At 47.0% G+C, this 25,276-nt stretch overlaps 1 protein-coding gene across 2 annotated transcripts in view; it reads right to left on the reverse strand.

Annotated features, from left to right (window-relative positions):
* Nucleotides 1-24,789, reverse strand: part of PKD2 (polycystin 2, transient receptor potential cation channel) — a 77,717-nt gene extending 52,928 nt beyond the window's left edge. For both annotated transcript variants that reach the window (XM_088464447.1, XM_088464446.1), the window contains exons 1-2: nt 24,036-24,789; nt 1,135-1,248 (exon numbers count right to left, since the gene is read on the reverse strand). In XM_088464447.1, coding sequence (XP_088320573.1) covers nt 1,135-1,248; nt 24,036-24,594 — 673 coding nt within the window. In that variant the 5' untranslated portion in view covers nt 24,595-24,789. The remainder of the gene's footprint in view (nt 1-1,134; nt 1,249-24,035) is intronic.
* Between the last annotated feature and the right edge of the window lie 487 nt (nt 24,790-25,276).

Consider the following 25,276-nt stretch of genomic DNA (forward strand, 5'->3'; position numbering starts at 1 on the left):
TAAGCCGGGTACACACTAGACTACACATATGGTCCACATCGGGGAGTATGTACCCGCTATGTCGCTGACAGTGCACGCTCTTGCACGACAATGCCCATGCAGGTCCGATATCGTCAGCGGGGGCCATGCTGCCGAATGCAGGATATCCCCCGCTGTCGTTCCGTCTCTGCCGACATCGGCAAGTGTGTATGCACTTGCCAATGCCGGCACCCCTGCGGACGACATCGCGCTGGGTACACATTGTTAAGTGTGGACCCAGCATTAGGGTGCCTTGAGGACCAAGTTTGGGAACCTCTGGGCTTAAGCAATGTTATCCCAAATAGGAGTAGTCCTCCCAAAAGCCGATGCTGGCTGACTCTCCATCCATACCTTTGTTACAGTGCTCTATGGAAGCTGTTACATTGAGAGCTATAAAATAAGACTAGGGGGGTCATTCAGACCCATTCGCGAGCGGCAGTACGCTCGCAAGTGGGTCGATGTTCCCCACTGCGCATGCGCCGTCGTGCGCATGCGCGAGACCCGGGGAGCGAAGGACTTTCCTTCGCTCGGAGTGTCTCACCAAAGGGGGCGTGCTGTCGATGGTGACTGACAGCACGCCCCCTTTGATGGGCGTGCCGGGGGCGTGCCTGCCAGACGGAGGCGTTCCTATGGGAACGCCTACCGTCTGAAGCCGGCCCCACTGACATCACTAGTGATGTCAGTGGGAGTGATTTTGGCTCTGATAGAGCCAAAATCACTCCTGGGCTTGCAGTTGAGAAACCCGACCACAGGGTTTCACTCGCAAGTCCGATGGTCGCGATGGTCAAGACCATCGCGACCATCTTGTTGGACGCTCGTATATGCTGTGGGTGGTGACCCACAGCTATACGAGCGTCCAGGAGGACGCTCCATATTAATGGAGGAGGGCCCTGATTCAGAGCGAGCGCTCTGGTCAGAGCGTCCGGCTCTGAATCAGGGCCTAGATGCATTGAGTTTATGAACATTTGCCACAGGATTTAGCCTTTAAGTAGGCTAGTAAACAACGTAGATGTATAATATTATTTCTCTATAGGTAAAAACTGATTATATTTGTTACATTCAACACTGCAATAAGTAATTTGAATAATGCATAGAAATACACAGGAAGGTACTTACAAATACATAAAATGAGGAGAAACACAACATAAGTGACTAACTCGCGGAGGACACTCTTGAGGTACTTTTCTCTCGTAGTTATTCGATCTTCTGTATATCTTGTACCCCAAAGACCTGTAAAATGAGAGGGAGAAAAATATAACTGCTGATTTATGACCCTTTATTGAGAGGTCATAGACACTTTTATTCAGACACTCTTATAAATGCAATCTCTCTCAGCATAGCAGAGGATTAATAATAATCCCATTGAAATTAATAAGAATTTACACATCTGTATATGAAACATGACTATGATTCAGAGATGGACGCAATTTGCCGATGTTTATGCAATTGAGTGCTAATCGGTCTGTGCATGTGTCTGAGTCGCACTGCATATGCTGTCTGTGTTCGCAGCAAGTATTTTCCTGCAGTGTGGGAGTGTGCCAGGTGATACAAACAAAATGGCTGTTGTGCTATTTTGCTGTTAAACTGTACAGAGTACTTTTAATGCATATATTAGTAATTGTTTTATCATTAGAATGTTTTTCTACTAATTTAGCTACGCAGTTTGATACTAATATTCAATTATGTAAAGCAAATATTTGTTGTTTTATTAGGTGTCCTTTGATATGATTTTCAATGGAATGTGCTTTACTTATATATTTTGATTAATTGTATTCTAAGATTGTGTGATATTTTTTGCTTAAAGCAATGAGCCTTGAACATATAAATGTCAATGTCACTTGTTATAATACTGTGCCAATAACTATATTTGAGCTAATACTGCCCCCTATTGTTAATATTTATTTTAATATTATGACTTTATAAGGCATATAACATCCGGTCTTTGTTAAGAGCCCTATAATTAGGTGTGAAATGCGGAAGTCTGAAGCCTTTATTCACTGACTGACGAAAGTGCTCGGACGTACCCATCTGGCCTATTGTTTAGGACAAGGCTCCCGGATGTGATTGTGCTGTATTGGACCTGAAATAATTAGAATTCAAAGCGAAGTACCAATAAATTATTCTAATTAATTAAGTTAAGGGTCGTTCCAAATCATCACAAAAAAAGTAACTTTTCAACCGGACCGTTGCAGATTTACATGAAATTTGTTAGGATGGTGGTCGACATAAGGTAACTTTCATATAAAAGTTACTTTATGCAGTCTACCATCCTACCAAATTTCATGAAAATCTGAGCCGGTCGGGTTGGAAGCTGTGATGATTTGGTATGGACAGAGAAGAAGGAGGTCTGTTAGCGTGCAGATGAAGGACTCATTTACATTTGCTCTTAAATGCTGTAAACACTTCTATACAAATATAGTAAAAAATGACGTGATTATGGTTCAATTCAGGGATTAATAAATAATGTACAGTATATGCAAAATTTAGTATTTCCAATTATATGATTTGCTTTTATTCTGACAGACCAGGGTGCTAGTAAACCAAAGGTTAAAATAGCTGAGCTTTCTGTACATCTGATATCGTACATACAGTATATCTTTGTTACATGCACATGTAATAAGCAAATGTTAACAAACAGGTTCGAGGTCAAGATCAAGCATCTCCCCAAATAATTTTTCTAGTATAGAACCTGATTCTAAGAGGGACGCAAATGTCATTGCAACTGCGATTCTGAACGCAGCATCTGTTTTTAAATATGCAAATGTTACAGCCGTCGAGGTTTGTATGGAGACCCCCAGCGGCAGCTTTGCAAATCCAAGCAACTGCCTGCAAAGACACATCGGTCGCAGATCAGACGATAGTCGGCCTACAGAGTAACCCTATGATCGCACAAAATAGCCCCTTCAATACATCTGCTTATTATACTGAGACGCCAGAGCCATTTTTACTGTATATGGGATCACTGTCGCGGCTGAAAAACGTTGCGTCTGCTGTGACACACCTGCATTTTAGCCGCCACTCCCCGTTACCTCCCCGAATGCTTCCTGTTTCCGGTGGAAACAGAGTTCAGGATACAGCAACAGAGCTATATAAATGACAATACACACACGCTATGAAGTAGGAAGCATTAGTGCCAGAATGCATCACTGTAAAAGTTGCCAGAGAGGTGGTGCAAAAAATTACCCCTTTGGCGTTCTCAACAACCTGTTGGATCACAATTATTGCAGGCGGAACTAGGAACTAAGGGCCTGATTCAGACCCACTCGCGAGCGGCTGTCCGCTCGCAAGTGGGTCGATGTTATGCACTGAGCATGCGCACGACGGAGGGAGCTCCGTCGTGCGCATGCGCCAGACGCGACGAGCGAAGGAAAGTCCTTCGCTCGTTGTGTCCGATCAAAGGGGGCGTGCTGTCAATGTTGATTGACAGCACGCCCCCTTTGGTGGGCGTGCCGGGGGCGTGCCTCCCTGACGGGGGCGTTCCCACGGGAACGCCTCCCGTCAGAAGCCGGCCCACTGACATCACTAGTGATGTCAGTGGGAGTGATTTTGGCTCTGATAGAGCCAAAATCACTCCGGAGCTTGCGGTTGAAAACCTCAACCGCAGGCTCCGGCTCGCAAATTCGATGGTCATCACAAAGCACGCTCGTATAGCCTGTGGGTGGTGACCCACAGCTATACGAGCGTCCAGGAGGACGCTCCATGAAAATGGAGCCCGGCCCTCATTCAGAGCGTGCGCTCTGCTCAGAGCGTACGGCTCTGAATGAGGGCCTAACATGTCAAACAAACAGTTACACAATGATAAATACATGACTTTAGGAAAGTAAAGTAAATCTTGGAAATGGCAGATAATATTTCAACTACCCTAATATTAGTAGATTCTATATTTGGCTTGTTTGACTGCAGCTTCACCCTGCAACCTATCAGCAGCAGTTAGAACTGGTTTCAGTCCAATGGCATATGGAATATCTAAGAAACCTGCAATCTACACGTGACAGCAATAAGTAATTGTACACACAATGACAGATAAGTATTAATGGCTCTATTTATCAGGCCGTTATAACCCCTTTTCCTATAATTTTCTGCAGAAAATGGGTTTATCACTATATTGATTTCTCCTACGGTTCCTGTATTTTTGCATAGTATTGGATAACCATAGCCTGGTATGGGCACTGCAATGCACTGTCAATTTATGAAAGTCAGTAAGGGGACCTTATTGCATTTTGTGAAAAAAACATAACACAATTCCAGAATGGCGTTATGCGATACTTACCTGTCCGCAAACTTCAGCAGAACTAGGACTGAACATGCTCGATTTCCACCTTGTTGGCTCATGCATGCCCAGTATGGAGACAAGTGCGCTAATAAACGTGCATGTGTGGGCTTTCCTGTCCATGTATGAGCTATACTTGAAGATACTCTGCGATTGGAGAAAAGCTCTACGCCAGAGCATTACACTACCGACGAGGGCGTGTTAAAAATTTGCGGGGGTGACCAAATTTGTGCAGGACACCAGGAAATGGCAAATACCGCAAGGTGGGTGTCTGGTAATAAATTGCAGTGGAACTTCATTCTGTATCACAACAGAATAGCCCTCTATTTATCTAGTAAGCATATTGGCACTAACAGTATATATCATCTGGCACTTTATATTTTATCAGACCACACCCGCTATCCCAAAACTCACAAATTGTATTATACTATATAAAATGGGGCAGTACGCAGCGCTCCACAAAAGAAGCCTAGCAGGAACGCTAAATACATGTATTTTGGAAACTTATTTATCTATTTCTTTATTGTCGTGTTGCCCTGTAACCTATGTCCATTTGAACAGTGGGCCTGATTCAGAGCCGGACGCTCTGAACGAGCGCCCGCTCTGAATCAGGGCGTGTTTTTTTTAATAGCGAAGCGGCCTTTTGGACGCTCGCATAGCTATGGGTTACCACCCACAGCTATGCGAGCGTCCATGATGATGGTCGCGATGGTCAAGACCATCGCGACCATCGGGCTTGCGACGAGACCCTTGCGGTAGGGTCTCATCTGCCGCAAGCCCTGGAGTGATTTTGGCTCTATCAGAGGCAAAATCACTCCCACTGACATCACTAGTGATGTCAGTGGGGCCGGACCCAGACGGAAGGCGTTCCCTTGGGACCGCCTCCGTCTGGGCAGCCACGCCCCTGGCACGCCCACCAAAGGGGGCGTGCTGTCACTCACCATCGACAGCACGCCCCCTTTGGTGCGAGACCCATAACGACGGCTACCCCGTAGTTATTCGGGTCTCGCGCATGCGCACGACGGAGCAGCCTCCGTCGTGCGCATGCGCATTTCGGAAACATCGACCCGCTTGCGAGCGTACAGCGCTCGCAAGCGGGTCTGAATGAGACCCAGTGTTTGAATTAGGATACATACACTACTCTCTGCAAAACTAATAACAGTCTTGCACAAGGCCAGGGAGCTGCATAGGAGGTAAATTTATTTTAATATACTTTCCTCCAATACAATTTCAGAATCACACTCTCCTCCTATGGTGATGTATCTTTACTATTTATTAACAGTTATTTGATTGAGAGAGAGAGAGAGAGAGAGAGAGAGAGAGATATCAATATACAATCCATATACCATCCCTATCATATGGACACACTAGGGGTTAATTTTTTTTTTTGTCAGCAGTTAATTAAGCTATCGGTAAGTTTTTGAAGTGTGGGAGGAAACTGGACTAAATACGGGGAGAACATACAAACTCCAAACAAATAGTGCCTTTGTCAGGAATTGAACTCGACCACAGGGCTGAGAGGCAGTCATGCTAACCACTATGCCAACCATGCTGCCCATACTAGCCAGCACAGCCTATGTAGTCACTTTATATCAATATCTAAAGGCTCTATTTATAGAAGGAATTCAACTAAGCGCAATGCGCTGTGCGACATCTCTGTGATGCTCGACTGTACACTTATCAGCCATTACAGTAGCCCCTGCATCTCAACTTTTCCTGGGAATCACTACAGGATGTGAGGAAAAACTTGTGATGTAGATGGACACTATTTGCCACTCACAAGAGGGCAAGAAACTCCAGGCAAATAGGAACCCTAGCTATACAGTATGCTTCATTCCCACTAATATACAAGGTGATCGGAATAATACCCTTTTTAAAGCATGAAAGGTATACGTTAATACATAATAAAATATGAGCTGTGTATATAAGAATAATGCATCACATGATTTACCATGAGCTCATTACTCACAACTAAGTAATGCAGAGAGCAAAGTACACTTGGCTGAGTATTGTAACTGGTTTAGTGGAATGCAAAGATATAATAGAAAAATATGAGATATGGTAAGAACTTACCCTTGTTATCTCTATTTCTAAGAAGTCCATAGGGTTCCACAGGATACCTTGTGGTAAAGGTGATGACGTCAGGCACGGACACCACAGAGTTACATTTTCAGCCTCCCAGGATGCACCAGGGTCCCTCTCCTATACCCCACCCCCAAGCCAAGGCAATTCAGTTTCGTAACAAGCCATAGGAGGAGAACAAAGAGAGAGAAGAAAGTCTGGAACACACAAGAATCACATTCTCACCAGAAGGAGACGGCAAAACCGGTGACCAGATCAAAGCCCATCTGCAGTACAGGTGCGACAGGGCGGGAGTCCTGTGGAACCCTATGGACTTCGTAGAAATAGAGATAACAAGGGTAAGTTCTTACTATATCTCATATTTTCTACTTCAGGGTCCATAGGGTATCCACAGGATACCTTGGGGATGTCCCAAAGCAGTATCCTTTACGGGTGGGGACGCTCCTGTGCTGTAAGGAGAATCCGTCGCCCAAAGGAAGCATCCTGAGAGGCGAAGGTATCAAAAGCATAATACCTTACAAAAATATGGACAGATGACCACGTGGCTGCCAATAACCGCTGAACCGCTGAGGCGTCACGTCGAGCTGCCCACGAAGGACCCACAGACCTAGTGGAAGAGCTTTAATAGAGGATGGAACAGGAAAACCTGTGAATCCATCCTGCCAAAGTTAGCGTAGTGGCAGGCCAACCCTTTTTATGGAAACCAGAAAGGACAAAACCGAGAGTCTGATTTCCTAAATGGACTGGTACGGTCAACTTAAATTCTTAGAGCCCGTACCACATCCAAAGAGGCTTCACCAGCAGACAGGACTGGGGAAGTAAAGGCCGGTACTATAATTTCCTCATTGATGTGGAAACTAGACACCACTGTAGGTAAAAAACCAGGGCAAGTGCGAAGCACTGCTCTGTTCCTAGGAAAGATGAGAAAAAGGGAGGTCTATATGACAGAGCCCCCCCTTCTGAGATTCTACTGGCCAAATCAATGGCCAGAAGGAATACAGTCCTAGCCGTAAGCCATTTGAAATCCACTGAGCCCAGTGGATCAAATGGCGGTCCTCAGAGAGCCCTAAGGACCACAGCCAAATCCCAAGGAGCCACAGGTGGAACAAAGGGATGCTGAATATAAAGTACACCCTGCACAAAGGTGCGGACATCAGGAAGACTAGCAATCCTACGAGGAAACCATACTAACAGGGCAGAAACCTGCACCTTCAGGTAAGCAAGGCGAAGACCGTTATCTAAGCCCACCTGTAGGAAAGCCAATACTCTGGATATCCGGAATACCCGAGGAGCATAACCTCTAGGGCGACACAACTGAAAGAAAGTACGCCATACCTGATGGTAAATTCTAGCAGATAAAAGCTTCCGAGCTCTTAGCATGGACAGAGCCCCTGTTAACTATAGAGCTGGAAAAACTCCTAGACCTTAAGAGGGCAGTCTCCACCGCCACACCGTCAAGGACAGACAACCCAGGTCTGGGTATCAGCCAAGATCCTGAGACAACAGGTCCGGGCGTAGAGGCAACAGCTTCGGAGTGTTAACTGAGAGGCTCCGAAGATCTGAGTAATAGTGCCGTCTGGCCCACGCTGGAGCCTCCTTCTTGCTATTACTGGAGGAAGAAGGGATAATGGAGGGACGAAATACACAACTTGGAAGGTCCACTGGACCTACGTCTACCAGAAGAGTCTCATCTCTGAAAGGCTCCAATTGTTCACCAGAAGATTGAACACCTCCTGATGAAGAGGACATTTCCCTGAATGCACGTCTTGACGGCTGAGAAAGCCTGCTTTCCATCTGAGGATTCCTGAATGAACACTGCCGATGATGGCAGGGATATAGCCTTCCACCCAAGCTAGAATTCGGGACACCACTGTTAGTGTCGCCTGACTTCGGGAACCTCCTAGGTGGTTTACATAAGCCATCATGATGGCGTTGTCAGACTGTACCTGCACGGTATTTCCGTGGAGGACCTGTCCTGCATGCTGGAGAACCTTGAATACTGCTCAGAGTTCTCAGATGTTTATGGGAAGCGCATAAACTGTTGGTGTCCACCTGCCCTGGAACAAGTGCGGACCCGTCACTGCTTCCCAGCCACGGATACTGGCGTCCATCGTCAGAAGGACCCTGTCCGCAATCCCAAAGGGGGTGCCCCTTGTTTAGTTGAGCTTTCCGCAGCCACCAGGCCAGAGAGAGACAAACCTCCGGGGAAAGCACTATTGACTTTATCCTATGGGGCAACCCATCCCATCCGGAGAGGATCAATTTTTTCAAGAGGTTTAGAGTGAAACTGGGTACTCTCCACCATGTCGAACAGTGACACCCTGGAACCACATTGCCAAGTGAATAGACACTCTGCAGGCAACTGCGTACCTTTGCCTGTAATGCAGAGATCTTTTTCTCAATCACAAAGATCCTCAGATGTTGGGATATGGAGCATCCTCTGTGAAGAATCAGAGAGGACCATTTCCAGTTTATCAGTCAGCCCTAACGTAGCAACACAGATATTGTCCGTTGCTGATGGCACTGAAGTATCTCTGGAGACCCTGGTAACAACAGGAGGTCGCCCGGATAGGGTAACAAGCGGACCCCCTGCATCCGCAGGTGGGCTGCCATAACTGCCATGACCCTGGTAAACCGTGAGGTGCGGAGGCCAGACCAAGGGGCAATGCCAGAAACTGGAAATGCTTATCGACCACTGCAAACCTGAGGAAAACACTGGTGTGCTAAGAAAATAGGGATATTCAGGTAGTCACCCTGAATATATCCAACGACACCACAAAATTCCCAGGCTCCATTGAATGATGGAATGCAGTTTCCCCCTCCTGAACCGAGGAACCCTTAAGAATTTATTGAAGGATTCGAGGTTGAGGATGTCCTGGTAAGACCCATTGGGTTTTAGTACCAGAAAGAGGATGGAGTAATACCCCGTTCCCCTTTGGGGCAGCGGAATAGGTACTATAACTCCTGCCTGGAGCATAGAGTGTAACACCCTCAAAAATTACAGGGCCTTGTCTTGAATTGACAGAAGACCTGTAACGAAAAACCATCTGGGAGGCTTTTACCGGGAGGAGAGGACATACCTTCAAGAAAATACTTCTCTTACCCCAGTGTCTGTGGTGGTCAGACACCAGCACTGGGCAAACTGGAGAAGCCAGCCTCCAACTCTGGGGTCCCCCGAGAGGAGGCCCGTCCCGTGAGGCTGAAGGCTTATAGTCCAACTTGGTAGTAGGACGTCTTGTACTCCAAGCCTGTTCTTATGGCTGAGCAGATTTCCTGGCTACTGACTGTCTTGGAAAGCTGTGTTTTAGACTTACCCTGGCCTCACAGGGCCGAAAAGACGAAGCCCCAGACCCTGATGGGACTGTAGCCGATGGCAGACACGCAGACGTAGCTGCTGCCTGCGTGGCCACAATTGTGTCCAGATGAGGGCCAAAGAGGACATGTCCCATAAAAGGTAAAGCATTCCAAATGGAATCTGCGTCCGCTTTCCAAGAGGGCAACCACAGGGAGCGGTGAGCCGCTACTGCTGCCGAGGAGATTCTGGAAAGGAGTAGGCTATATGTAAGACTGTCTCATTATGAACGTGGCTAAGTCTCTGAGAATTTGCCACTATCCACCTGCTCTACTGGAGAGTCAGTGTGCAGAGATCCAGTTACCTACCCAGCGCTCCATGGCTCTGGCCCCCCAGCACACGGCCATAGCCGGCCTGGAAGCCTCTCCAGCAAGGGAATAATTGGATTTGAGATATATTTGCACCTTGCAATCTGTAACCTCCTTCAAGGAGGACCCGGACGTAGCAACGTAGCACTCCTCACTAGGCGTGTAACAGGAGAATCTACCCGTAAAGGTAACTCCCATTCGGAAAAGTAATTATCCGCAAAGGGGTATGCAAAAGGTCAACCGTTTTTGAGGCTGGAACCGCTTACCCGGATTTTCCACGCCTCCTCTAAATGATCCACCTGACCAGATAGAGGAATTACAGTGGCAACACCCTTATCCTTAAAGAAGGCGTATTTGGATTTAGCCACGGGGGATATGTAATAATCAAAGCCGCACGGACTGCCCGTATAAGGCAAGGTATATAGACTTTAGACCCAGACCACGCCTCCTTTGCACTAAGGGACTCGTGTCTGAAAAAGTCAATAATGTCACCGTCATCAGACGTCATGTCCTTATTATCATTTGCCGTCTGAGACCCAAAAGGCCATTTAGAAGGCCGAAATGGTGCCATACCATTTGGACAATAAATTCACCCACACAGGCTCCTGCGAGACCTGGGGGGGCGAAAAATAGGATACACTGGAGTACCATCAACTGCCCAGGGACCCCTGCATGTGATGAGACCATCACTCGCTGCGATAACCCCTATGGGGAAACGCAGGGGGCGTTGCCCACAAGGGCTGTAAGCATCTTAGCCAGCCGAGGGCGGTCCCTTTTTGTGCAGGCACAGTGACAGAAATGGGGCGTGATATATAATACAACATGCCCCCATAAACCCTCAGCGTCTACATATCCCTCCGCTAACTGCACATTATATCAGTACATTATAGCTGGAAGAGGATATCCTCGTTCACTTTCCGACATGAGGAGTGTGAACGGAGCGTATGTGACTTCCCACACAGAAAAACCACGTTTACTGTGAGGTAATAAACACCCTGCAATACCGCACCACAAGGGCTGTAGCAGAAGAAGAACAGGGATAGGAAAATGGCTGACAGTCAGAAAGGAAAGTACAGGCAAACAGCGCTAGCATTTAAGTCACATACAATGCAAAAACAACATCCTGCATTACAAGCACTGCGCTCAACTACACAGACCAGAGCCTGGTAGGAAACAGTGCTGCATACACTGACCTTAATTGAAGGAGAGGTATGCGGGGGACCCAGACCGCAATGGCACCTGTATCAGCTTCCAGCAGCGTTTGCCACTCCCAGCACATGCAGAGAGAAAATGGCCACCGAGGAGCAGAGAGGAGGCGGGCCCGGGGGAGGAGCGCTGACACAGCCCGCTGTGGAATGGCACTGTGCAGCGGGGGAGACGCCGGCTGTGAGACAGGGAAGGCGTTCTCCCCTGGCCTGCTATTAACCCATGGGATGCCGCGATGTACCGCACATGCTGCGGTCCGCTGTCCCTGGTGGTCTAGTGGAAGGCGCAGGATCAGTACCTGGCCCCACGCGCAGCCGGTCCCCAGGGAGCCCCCTGCCTGGGGACCAAAAAGGATTGTGTTACCGGCGGGTGCCCAACGCAGGATCCCGCCGCATACCTTGTCCCCCGTACATCCGGCCACAGTCCAGGTAGCCGGGGTCACCGCTAGCTGTGACCCCAGCTACCTACCAGTATCCCCAGATCGGTACCTGCGTTTAGGGGTGTAGGAGCGACAGCATGGACGTCAGTACTGACTGTCCATGCTGTAAGGCTCATCTTGTGCAGCCACAGCTGCACTCTGAAGAAATCTTCTGGGGCTATTACAGCCCCCTCTGTGAATGTGATCCGACCTCTGTCCAGACACCCACGAATTGCCTTGGCTTGGGGATGGGGTATAGGAGAGGGACCCTGGTGCATCCTGGGAGGCTGAAAATGTAACTCTGTGGTGTCCGTGCCTGACGTCATCACCTATACCCCAAGGTATCCTGTGGATACCCTATGGACCCCGAAGTAGAAACTACAAGTACAGTAAACCTGGTATCATCAGCCCTAAAATCTGTATGCACTGTAGAAGATAGTTAAAGCTCCATGATTAAACTTTGTGCTAATGTCCAGAATAACATTAAACAAACATCTGCATGACAGTCTTTCATTCATTAAGCCATTAGATAGATATTATAGCATCTTTATTAAGACATAATACACAGATAATGCATAAAACACATAATTATATTAGCGTTCCCGCTAGGCTGTTTTAGCGGGGCGCGGCGCCCTGCCCTCCTTCTGGAGGGCAAAAAGCACTCTGCCCTCCAGGAGGAGGGCAAAAAGCGCCCTGCCCTAACAGCCTGCGGGAGCCGTTCTCACCCGCGGGACGCAGTGTCCCGCGGGTGGACAAACATGCGGTGATCCGGTCACCGCCGGAGAATAGAGGCTGATGGCTGCCTGATCTGCGTTCGATGTTTCCGATCTTGTGTGCAAGGGGCGGATGTGAGATGCTTTCAGTGGGCATCTAAGCACTGGACAGCGAGTCATTTGCATATTATTGCAACTGCAATCCGTGAGAGATCACAAATACGATGGCATTTGCATACACATCTGAATCAGGCCCAGTGTGTTTGCCAAATCTGTAGTTTTCAGCCATCGCGGATTGATTCATCCCATCTGCAGTGTTGCACATCAGTTTGTACGATTCTACAACCGAGGCGGTGCTGTTACATGCAGCATGTAACGATACTAGTGTTCACTCTAGGTCCGGCTGCAGGCGGGGCACCGGGCCAAGAGATAGGGCACTTCTGCGCGTGCCAAAGGCGCACGCACGGCCAAAAAGGGGGCATGGCCCAAAGAAAAGGGGCGTGTCTTTATGACGCGCGCCCTTTTCGTCACTCCTGGGAGCGTGCCCGGCACTTACGGACATGCCAGACAGCCCCCAAATGCTGCGGTCACTGTTAATAGATTCCGGGCGCATGCGCCCGGCATCCAGTCAGGGGCAGTGACCGTTTTGACCACCCGCGGGAGGAGACAGAACCCGCAGGGAACGCTAGATACATTGCGCCGTCGTGCAGTGGATCGTGTAGTGTGCACGGTGACGCAATGTATTGTTACATCACATCGCTGGGTCGCACCTTCGTAAGGTGTGTACCCAGCTTTACTGTCATGTTTCAAATACAGCCTTTAAAATGACAGAAGCCGTCTGGTTGTCTCTTTATCTTTCGCCAAGGTTTGCTACATCTCCCATCAGATGTGCTAATAGATATTTTTGGGGTATTAAAAAACCCTTTAATATCTTTTTATTAAACAATATTAGAGCTGTTAAAGGTTTTTTTCTGTGTTTCAAATGGTAAAATAGTGAATATTCAAGTTTGAGGTCAGTCAGTAAATGACAGCAGTAGAATGGCAGCATTTCATAGACAAGAAAAACTTGAAAAGTAGTAAGTCCAGGTACTCAAATAGGCCACAAATAGATGGATAGTTATAACCACAAACTCAAACTAAGCCACTCTCAAAAAGAAAACTAAATCTGATTTATTAATTTTTTTTAGAAAGCTCCGTATGTCAGAAGCCAGCGTGCAGCAGTCTGTAGTGGAAACAGAGATGGGTTTTGCGCTAATTGATATTATGTATGGGATCTAATGTGCTATAATAAGAAATCCATGTGAGTTCAGACCTAAACCATCAGTAGTCAGCTTCGAAAAGTACAAATCTGTGTATATACAGATTTAGCGTCCGCAAGGGAACCTCACTACATCCAACCGAAATTGTCCACTCTTGTGTACACAGGTCTCCAGACCTGTCACAGAGTGCACCGTCTTGTGCTGATAATAACGTTGCGTGTGCAGTGGTGGCCATTTTCGGTTGGATGTGGTGAGGTTCCTTTGGATTTCTCATTATAGCACATTAGATCCCAGTGGGCTGCTGCTAATATTCATGCTGCTATTACTAGATTATTAATGTGGCTGTATTGTTGTATTTTTATTGTTATATTATTGTTACTTTTATTCTAAATACATAAATAAACATTATATATAAAAAATGGTGTCATATCCCTATTATACTTTTATATTCTCATATTTTTCAGATACATAATATAAATGACCACAAAACCTATCTGTTTCCAGTATCCAGTGACCATTCTGTGGCCACAGTATTTGAGCTTACAAAAGCTCATAATTGTTTTGCTGCTTTTTCTAGACGTAGTGATATATAACTTAAATTTGTTTAATTAGCGCCTGTTTAGTGTTTTGTTGTCCTGTTGCAGCTGTATATAACCTGGTGTGGCAAATACAATGGGCTACAGAGCAATGGAAGATAAAGCTTCAGGGCCAGACTAACAATGGGGCGGATGGAGCTACAGCTCCAGGCCTCCACATAAAAATAGGTCCATCATCATGACAGCATGATGTTGACTGGCCATCTGCTGTCCACATGGTCAGCCATAAATCATAAGTAGTAAAATTATATTTCTAGTTACCTCACAAAATTAGGGGGAGATGTATTAACGGCAAAATGCGGTAAAACCCCCGAAAATGCAGTTTTCGGGGGGATTTACCGCATTCCCCGTATGTATTACGCAGCAGAATGCGCTGCATTCTGCTGCTTCGCGTCGCTAGGTAACGCCACCTTCAGGAGGCGTTACCCAATAGAAGCCTATGGGCTTCTTAGCGCGACGCTCGGGGCCGGGAGGGATCCGATCCCTCCCATGAGCCCCCGCGGCCTTCTGCGCATGCGCAGAAGGACTTCTGGGTGTTCGACCCGGAAGTCCCTCTGCCCGGCCGCATCGCAAAGGACAGCTCTCATCGAGAGGGCTGTCCTTTGCGAAATCCTTGGTACATACCGCGGTAATGAACCGCGGTATGTACTCGAAGTCGGGGGGGATGTACCGCAACGGCGATGTCGCCGTTAATACATCTCCCCCCAAAGCTTTTTTTTTTCTTTTACATATTTAGGGAGACATAGGGAATGATAGTGTAGGGTATGTACACTCCCACATGGCACTGGCCATACCCACGCAGCAATGGTCACACCTCTGATTTTCATAATAGGCCCTTGATCATTTTCAGCTCCAGGCCCATGTGGCCCTCAATCCGGCCCTGTAAAGCTTATTAGTTTAAAACAAACAGATTGACATGCGAGCTACACAATTTGTAGGAAAAGCAAAACCTTGGCAGCTGTACTCTAATGGTGCATACACACAGTCAGATTTTTCTTCAGATCTGAACGATAACGATATTAAAAATTGTTCATATCTGAAGGAAAACCTGACATATCTGACAGGTTTGTCAGATGAACGATGAACGATGCGCGTTCCCGCTTGTCAGATAATGATATCTGACATCTGATGTGTTTGCAGTCAGATTTGGACAATTATATTCATTTTAATGCAGTCAAAAATCGTTCAGTGTATTGTGCCCCCGTCTGCCAGTGTGTACAGACGATATGTCTGTGAACGACGTCGTTCACAGACATATCGCATTGGCTGTGCTGCACAGCCAGTGAACAGATATGTCTGCAGACATATCTGTCAATCGGCAAGTGTGTACGGGCGATCAGCCAATCGCCCATACACAGAGGCGCCGAGAGGGGGTGGAGCCGCGAGCTGGTACTACTTACCCGGGTCCGGCACAGCTCTCCGTCCACGCTGCTGTGTGCTGGGCTGCACTGAGAGACTGTCCTAGGCTGCTAAAGCAGCAGTCCGGGCAGACTCCTATGCCAAAGTGGGGGAGCGATCCTGCTGATCGTGCCCCCCATTAGCTGTGCGCCGGGCTGAGGGGCACACAGCGTCCCCCTCCCCAGCAACGCAATTTTTATTCCGAAGGGGCATGGCCACGTCTTCCGTGATTAGGCCACGCCCCCTACCCGCCCCGACCCCCTGCAGCATGCAGACGATGGTTGTTCAGTGTGTATGAACGACCATCATCTGCAGATATATCTGCAGATCACTCGATATATATCGCTATAACCTTAACTGGTTGCTATGGGTTTCAGTACCATTTACCTTTTAACAGTTTTCTTTGATGTGTTCCATGTGATGTTACATGTAGTTCTATTTATCGAAGGTTCGCTCAGATAAATTATTAATGTGAATTTAGTAAGAAATTGCTCACTTGAGGTCCTAGAAGAAACATGACAAACAGTCTTGCGCAGGCATCGGATTAATTGATCCCAAATGCATTGGAAACGGCAGATCAGCCTAAAAGTATCTCGATAGTCAGCCGACTCATTGCTTCTAACATTGTGGCCAGCTGTGGCATGCAGGCATCAGGGCCAATGATCCCAAAGCCTTTATTATACTCAGACTTTATTGATCAAATTATATTACAACAAATATTTTAGCTATTTCGTACTAAATGCTCATTAGCCACTCAACAAAAATATAGGTGCAATATAAAGCACATTAAACCATCATATTACATTATGTTTGTGACACAAATGTCTTCCTACAACTTTTATTAAATACCTTATGCTTTTTCATTGCAGAGTTATTACTTTACCCTGAGTTATTCTAAATGGTTTTTCTGAGCTCACTAAATTGGACACAACTTTGTCTACAGAAGGAAGACTGTGCTTTCCATTCTCCAATACAGCATACGACTTCATAAGAGGTGCGAGTCCTACCAGAAAAGGTGGGTAGCATTAGCAAAAATGGCCGCAGGTTGTGCATTTGTAAGCGCAGCCTCCAGCCAGCGACACTGGTTTAGTTCACAGCATTTAATTTGATCACAGTGTTCAATATGTGAAAGTGCCTGGGCACCAGCACGTTCAGTCCAGTGAGGTTGCTAGGAAAGTTAATGTAAATATAACAGGCGCAGGATTCCTTCACATGTGGGGGTCCTTTAGAAACGTGGGGAGGCTGAGGTTTAACCTACACTGATAAAAACATTATTAGATCTAGTGGTATGTATATCTAATTGTAGTTTACATGTCAGTTGTTGTTAGATCTACAGAACACTACTCCCAACAGTGTAGGGGGGGATTTAGTTTTGAACTTCGAGGCTTGCGTTATTAAGTGGTCTATGCATGCAGCAGTGAAAAGCCCTGTTTCACAAAGCACTTCATAAGACAGGGCTTTTCACTGCTTCTTTGTATTGAAGAAGGGGTATACCGCGGAGAAGTCTAAATTCGGGTACACACTAGATCAGTGTTGGCTAACCTTGACACTCCAGCTGTTGTGGAACTATATATCCCAGCATGCCCTGCCACAGTTTTAGCATGCCCTAATAGCAAAACTGTAGCAGTGCATGCTGGGTTATGTAGTTCCATAACAGCTGGAGTGTCAAGGTTAGCCAACACTGCACTAGATGATGTTGTCCGAGCAGGCGGTCCGGACGACATATCGTCCACATTGGGCAGTGCGTACCCGCGCGTCGCCAGCGACATCGCCCGTCGGACCTTGCCTGTCTGTCTGAACACCCGCCCATCCCGCCAGCAAGCCACTCGGCCCTTCCCTTCCACTCTCCCCACCAATCAGCCAGCAAGCCACCCAGCCCTTCACTCCCACCCGCCAATCACCTAGCCAGCCCTTAAGCCAGTCACCCAGCCAGCCTTTCCCTCCCTGCCGCCACCCTGCCACCCCTTCCCTCCCTCCCTCCCGCCACCCAGCCAGCCATTCCTTCCCTCCCTCCCGCCCGTCAGCCAGCCCTTCCCTCCCTCCTGCCCGGACACTGCTGACAGCTCTGCAAGCTACTGCCAGACGGCTCTGCACTGTGTGCACCCCCAGCCGATGAGGTACAGGTAGGTCCAGAAAATTTTTATTTTAATGTGGGAGCCAGTGTGATTTGTTTTTTGGGGGAGCAATGAGGGTTTTTTTCCTTTGGGAGTCTGCCAATGGTTTTATTATTTGTGGGGTGCAATGTGATTTCTATTTTTTCTATGTGGTTAGCATGTGTGTTTTTTTTATTTGTTGCTGTGGGGGTCAATGTATGTGTGTTATTTCTCTGGGGCCAATGTATGTGTGTATTATTCCTGTGGAGGCCAATGATTATTCCTGTGGAGGCCAATGGGTGTGTTTTTTTTATGTGGGAGCCAATATGTATGTTTTTCCATAGATCGCGCACGTCGCATCACCAGGTGGTGTACCTTGGCAATTTTAAAATCTTGTGTAGTGTGCCTCGAGTTGAAAGGGTGAAAATCACTGCACTAGATGAAGTGTGTACCCAGCGTCGGCACGATATATATCGGCCGGTCCGTACGCCTTGCACAGTCTGGTGTACAACCGCCCGATATATTGTTCCCCCGCCACATCCAGAAGCATGGTGTCGGACGCCGGATCTTCAGATTGGCCTGCACTGCAGACAGATCTGAAGATACGACGAACAATGCACGGGAGCGTGTAATAGTGCGTATACACTGGACGATGTGTCATTCCGATTCGCCTCAAAACAACAAATCATCCAATATATCGTCTAGGGTGTACCCATCTTAAATTACTATAATCAAGGTCAAGGACAGTGACTTAAATCTGGGTTTTCTCAGTGATGTCTGCTCATGACCTAACGAGGTGTGAGCAGAAATAAGTGGCACTACCAGAAATGCTGGTTACAGAGCAGCCAGCCCCACACTTAATTGAATGTGCCCCTTAGAACCGGACTCGATTAGCTGCAAGCGGCCATCGGCAGCTCACATTGCGCATTTTACGACCAATGCTGCTCTCACCTCCATAAGCTTCCAGCAGAATCTGATTTCTGATAGATAATATGCAAAGTTGCCTGAACCACTCCAGTGGCTAAATAAATATGCCCTTTACTGTGAGTGAAGATTAGATCCCAATCTCACTTTAAAGGGCTCGGAAAAATAAATTCCAATAAAAACATTAACCAACCTAAAATAAAGTTTCAATAAAAAAAAATTAAAGCTTCTTTCTTTGCCAGCCCTCTTCCCATGTTTTAAAATCACATTAGTCACTGTATCTGACACTCATTTATTTATAAAAAAAAAAGTCACATTAGTGCTAATATTTGTTTATCCAGCAGCTGCCCTCTCCCCACTTCTACCCAAAGGCCTTGTGAGCATAGACATGTTGTACAAAGAGGACAAGGGGGGGCGTTTCAATTCAATACGATGTTGAATAGCCCCGGGAGGGAGCTCCCGAAGCGATTCAATTCAACGCGGTGTTTGGGCGGGCTAAAGGTTTTCTTCTCGTACCATCCTGGGATGAGAGAAGAAATCTGACAAAAGTGCCAGCCGTGCAATTGTTTTCTGGCTTAGCGCGGCGCTAACAGCTGTGCAACCGGCACTTTAGTCGCAGAATTCCGTTTCTAGCAACTAAACACCCAGGTTAAGTCACGAGAATCGTCATTCTTTGACTTAATAGTGCGCTGAATTGAATAGCTCCGGGAGCTATATACTGCCAGGGAAAATTAAAAATATATATTGCAACCTAAAAGACATACACATGCTGCTAGACCTTATAATGTAATACCTGGTAAAAAGGATATGTGGTATTCCTAAAAAGAAAATTTTGACTCTTCAGCATAATTTTCTCCAGTTTTCCTCCTATATAACACATGTGAAATAAAGATATACTTCTTCCACCACAGGGCTTGACAAGGAGCCAGGATGAAATTGTAGAAGCCAGACCACCGCCCCCCCAAAAAAATTACAGGAGTGAGTGAAGAGCACAGCTCTGTGTGTTATGCAACTGAATATACACACTATACTAGTCCACAAAATGGTCACAGTTGAAAGGATACAGTAAAATGGAGGCCCCCTCACTGCCCTGCACAGCTCCCCATCCCCACCCTCCAGTAACAACGGGACCACATTTCATATAAAATAATGGTGCCAGAAAGTCCTCCTCCTCTTGTGGTCACATCACTATCCCTCTGAAGCCGCTCCGCAATCCCTGGCCACGCATAGACCCTACTACCGAAGAGCTCTATGCAGCCGGAGAGAGGAGACAGTAGACAGCTGGGACGTACAGGAGGATCAGCGTAGACTGAGACAGACAGGGGTCAGAGCAGGCCGGGATGGTGGAGGAGTCAGCATAGGCCAGGACGGACACAGGCACAGCAGTCACCGCAAATGACATTTAGCACATGCGCATGAAATGAACGCCACAATACTATAGGCACAAATCTCTGCTGGAGCTGATGAGGATCTGCTTCCTCCCTCACTGCAAAATCTAGTAGCCAGGCAGCAAAATCTGGTAGCCATGGTGACCTGGCCCCCGAGATTTGTCAAGCCCTATTCCACCATACTGCCAAAAGTAAAACCTACTGGTTTGAACAAACAGGTATCAATTTTATGGGGTGAATCCAATTAGGTGTGAGTTCCACGCACTCGTGAGTAGCTGGAGCTGTATGCAGCACTTAAGGTATGGAATCGCACATTTCTGTTCGCAGCCCCATAGGGTTCCATGGGAGAGATAAGGCCGCAAGGGGGGCAAGTTGTCGTGACGTTTCTATGCCGTTCCAATGACAATTCACCCCCTTCGCACCTAATTGTATTGACCCCTATGCATTCAACTTGCACTCCTAAATCTATATTATGATAGACGAAAATGTAACTGAACAGACCCTACATAGACTTTCAGACAAGCTTAATGGTGCATACACACGGTCAGATTTTTCTTCAGATCTGAACGATAACTATTTTAAAAACTGTTCAATCGTTCATATCTGAAAGAGAAATCTGACATGTGGGCAACGATGAACTATCATAACGATACCTGACATCTGATGTGTTTGCAGTCAGATTTGGACAATTTCCATTCATTTTAATACAGTAAGAAATAGTTTGCAAATCATTTGCTAATCGTTCATCTGACATATCTGTATGTATGCACCTTTACACTTTCATGTACACTACAGTTCAAAAGTTTGGGGTCACTTAGAAATGTCCTTATTTTTGAAAGAAAGCACTGTTTTTTTCAATGAAGATAACATTAAATTAATCAGAAATGCACTCTATACATTGTTAATGGGGTAAATGACTATACTAGCTGCAAACCTCTGGTTTTTAAAGGAATATCTACATAGAGGTGTATAGAGGCCCATTTCCAGCAACCATCACTCCAGTGTTCTAATGGTACATTGTGTTTGCTAAGCGCGTTAGAAGACTAATGGATGATCAGAAAACCCTTGAAAACCCTTGTGCAATTATGTTAGCACAGCTGAAAATAGGTTTGCTCGTTAGAGAAGCTATAAAACTGGCTTTACTTTGAGCTAGTTGAGTATCTGCAGCATCTCATTTGTGGGTTCGATTATACTCTCCAAATGGCCAGAAAAAGAGAACTTTCATTTGAAACTCGACAGTCTATTCTTGTTCTTAGAAATGAAGGCTATTCCATGCGAGAAATTGCCAAGAAACTGAACATTTTCTTCAACGATATGTAATACTCCCTTCAGAGAACAGCACAAACAGGCTCTAACCAGAGTAGAAAGAGAAGTGGGAGGCCCCGATGCACAACTGTGCAAGAAGACAAGTACATTAGAGTCTCTAGTTTAAGAAATAGACGCCTCACAAGTCCTCAACTGGCAGCTTCATTAAATGGTACCTGCAAAACTCCAGTGTCAACGTCTACAGTGAAGAGGCGACTCCGGGATGCTGGCCTTCTAGGCAGAGTTGCAAAGAAAAAGCCATATCTGAGACTGGCCAATAAAAGGAAAAGATTAATATGGGCAAAAGAACACAGACATTGGACAGAGGAAGATTGGAAAAAAGTGTTATGGACAGTCGAATCGAAGTTTGAGGTGTTTGGATCACACAGAAGAACATTTGTGAGACGCAGAACAAGTGTAAAGATGCTGGAAGAGTGCCTGACGCCATCTGTCAAGCATGGTGGAGGTAATGTGATGGTCTGGGGCTGCTTTGGTGCTGGTAAAGTAGGAGTTTTGTACAAGATAAAAGGGATTCTGAATATGGAAGGCTATCAATTATAAGGTTTTGTCTTCAGTTTGAAGACACATTGTTCTAAGCCCTATATATAATGTTCATGCTAGCACCCTGCACCTGTCACAACCCGTGCAGTTCCTCTTTCCTGCCTGGGGTGTCGCAATCTGCTCTGGTGCATCTAGCACACACTGGTCTGTATCTGAGCAGTTTGTTGCACCAGCTGAGTGTGCTAGAAACACCAGAGTAGAGAGCATCACCCCAGGCATGAAAGAGGAACATTATGGATTGTCCCCGATGCAGGGTTCTAAAATGAAAAATACTATATAGTAGGCTTATCGGTCAAAAATGGATTTACATGGATTAAAAAATAAAATGGCTATTACCCATTATACAGGTAGATTGCCAAACTGCAGTGATGGACATCGGAAGCCAGCCATCAGGTGGCTGGGCTTTCACCATCGAAACTTTCAATGCAATGGCAAGTAACCATTGCATCAAAAGTAGTCAATGGAAAAAACATTGTGATGGTTTGCGCATGCGCAGTGGTGTCCCTCCACTGGGTGACTCCTGGTGCGGTTAGTAGAGTAGTGCGCTAGGCGAAGCTGTGTTCTGGTAAAAAGGGACATGGCCTTGCGGTAAGGGGCGTGACCGCTCAGTAAGAGCGTGGCCTCGCGGCTTGAAACCCCCTGTTTTAGTCTCTCCAGGGGGTCCCGGAGGTGCAGAATGCCCCCGGGGACCAGTATATTAAGTATAGACTCCCTCACTGTGTCAGGAGCAGAGTGCTGCACGTAATGCTACAGTGGAGCATCCGGCTCCTGTCACTGTGGGGTCTAGCTACTAATCAGTGTTAGGAGACAAAGTGAAAAGTTATAAGAAAGTGATAAGGTGCCAGCCAATCAGCTCCCAACTGTCATTTTTCAAACACAGCCTGTGAGATGACAGTTGTGAGCTGATTGGCTGGCACATTATCACTTTCTTATCACTTTTCACTGTCTCCTAACACTGCTTAGTAACTAGACCCCTGAGAGTCGGCACTTTGGTGTCTCGGTGGGTGACACCCGGGTGCGGCACTCATCCCCCCTTGTGATGACACTGCGCATGTGCAATAGAAAGCCACAGCTATTATTGATATTAGCTGAATACAGCTGTATTCTATCATCCACTAGCCATCGCTCCCAGAACATTCAATGGCGGCTGCCATTGGACAACCACCACTGAATGGTAAAAACATTACCATCACAAGAAAAACATAGATTGGGGTTAAACCAGTGGACTTCAATGTCTATCACTACCAAAAAGTAAATATCATCCTGGTCATGGTCACACAGCCATTGCTCCTCAACTCCCACATTGGCTGTGCCCAGAGACAGAGGTGTTACAGGGTCAATCACTGCTGACAGTAGCGTCTCACTAGCATCACCACCACCTGCATATACATACATAATATAGACATACATACATAACTTAGGGCCTGATTCAGAGATGTACACAAAGGCCATCGCAACTGTGATTCCATACACAGCTGCGGTGCGAAAATATGCAAATGTCGCAGACGCCGAGGAATGTATAGAAATGGCCACCTGCAGCTTTGCAAATCCAAGCATCTGCCTACAAAGAAGCATCGGCTGCAGATCCTCTGATAATCGGACATTATAGACACAGGCTGTAACACCTCCGAAAACGGTCACGACACGCCACTCACCATTATCTACCCCAAATGCTCCCTGAATGTCAATCACACTGCGAGTATATAGTAATGTAGGTTGACACGTGCAGATTGCCGATTCGATTATTGCTCATCTGCGTAAACATTGTGGGCGGAATGCATCATAGCAGTTTTTGCGGCCAAACCTCAGAAAATTACGTTACCGATGGTTTGACAGATTACCGCATATGCACCAACCCCCGGAATGTGATACATTCCGTGGCTTGGATGCAGTGGGCAACGCCATGTTTAGAACCCCCACGGCGCATGCATCACTCGACGCGTGCGCAGAAAGTCTTCTGGGTCCTGAACCGGGAGTGTGTCCTTTGTGATTTTTTTCAAGCATGCGGCGTTAGTAAACGCCGTTATGCTTGCGATGAGTGGCAGAATGCATTGCATTTAAAATCCCGCCCAGGAATAGCGAACGTCTCTGAATCAGGATAAACATTACATAACTGTGTACAGGTGCCTCTCTGAGCTGCTCACCTCTTAGCGTGTGCAGGATTCTGCCAACCCCATCCTGCCCAGGAGACTGCTCAGTGCCGGGTCCAGGTCTGCCAGCTGCAGTGCTAGGGTCCCCCCTTCTCCTGCGCCCCCTTTGTGCCTGGCCATTTGGATCATGATGATATCCCACCAGCCCAGTGCTGCCCCCACTGCTGGAGGACACAAGCGAGGAAGACCTCCTGCCAGGCCCAGCAGAGGGGTGCCACTCCACATCCATCTCCACTACCATGCCCTCCTCCCCATCCTCCTCTTCCTCCATCCCGTCCTCCTCAGCCTCAAAGCCCGGGTTGTCCCTACTCCATGCCTGCCGGGAGCAGGAGGATAGCGGCGATGGAGTGGATCCTCCGGGTGGCAGCCTGAGGGCTGGGGCAGGGGTCTGTTCCTGCCTGGGCAACGTATCCATCTCTAGCATGGCTTGAGGCTGCTGCAGGCTCGGGGAGGAGGCGGCTGGCACTGCCCTCTCCTGATCCCGCTTCTTCCTTCTCTTCCTCTCCTCTCCCTCCAGCTCCGGCTGAGGCTTCACTCTGCTGGGGTTCACCATGCTGCAGCGGGGCGAGCGGGCACCGCGACACTCTTGCACTCCTTCCCCCCAACCTCGGCAGCCATTTTACTACGGACTCTTTAGTAGTATTTCTTTAGTTTAGGGTCTTTTTTGCGTTTCCCTTCTGTAATCTCCGCCTCCTTCCCTTCCCTCTCTCACACAGATCCACTATGTAATATCCCCCCTCCTGTGTGTAATAGAGACACCCCCTCCTATGTGTGAGGGACAGGAGAAGGCTGAGCACCCAACTGGGCAGCCCCCTGGCAGTGCACCCCCTCCCCTCCTTCACTTTATAACTCCATGAAACTTTCAAAACTTTCAAAACTTTAACCCCTGCACCATGCTCTTCGCTAATAATCCTCTAACCTCTGACTGTTCGCACACAGGAGAAAGCCAAGCCTGTTTTATTAAGTGGTTCTGCAGTTTAAAAAAAACAACAAAACGGTAATTTCATGATTAACTTGACCAGGTTAATATTTTAACATTCTGTGCATTAATAACTTTACACAAACATCTACTGTATCCATCCTATATTTATTTTTTTCAGTTGTTTATTTTCTATTAGGCAGCAGCACACTGCATCAGAGTCTTCTCGTATGGGGAATGCAGGAAACATGTTTGTTTGGGTTGTTCCTAGGTAACAGTGCAAATAACCTTAGTTACTTTACAGGAGCTCCTGGAT

This window comes from Taudactylus pleione, unplaced genomic scaffold, assembly GCF_031769625.1.
Source record: "Taudactylus pleione unplaced genomic scaffold, aTauple2 ptg000055l, whole genome shotgun sequence".
In the NCBI taxonomy this organism is placed as follows: Eukaryota; Metazoa; Chordata; class Amphibia; order Anura; family Myobatrachidae; genus Taudactylus; species Taudactylus pleione.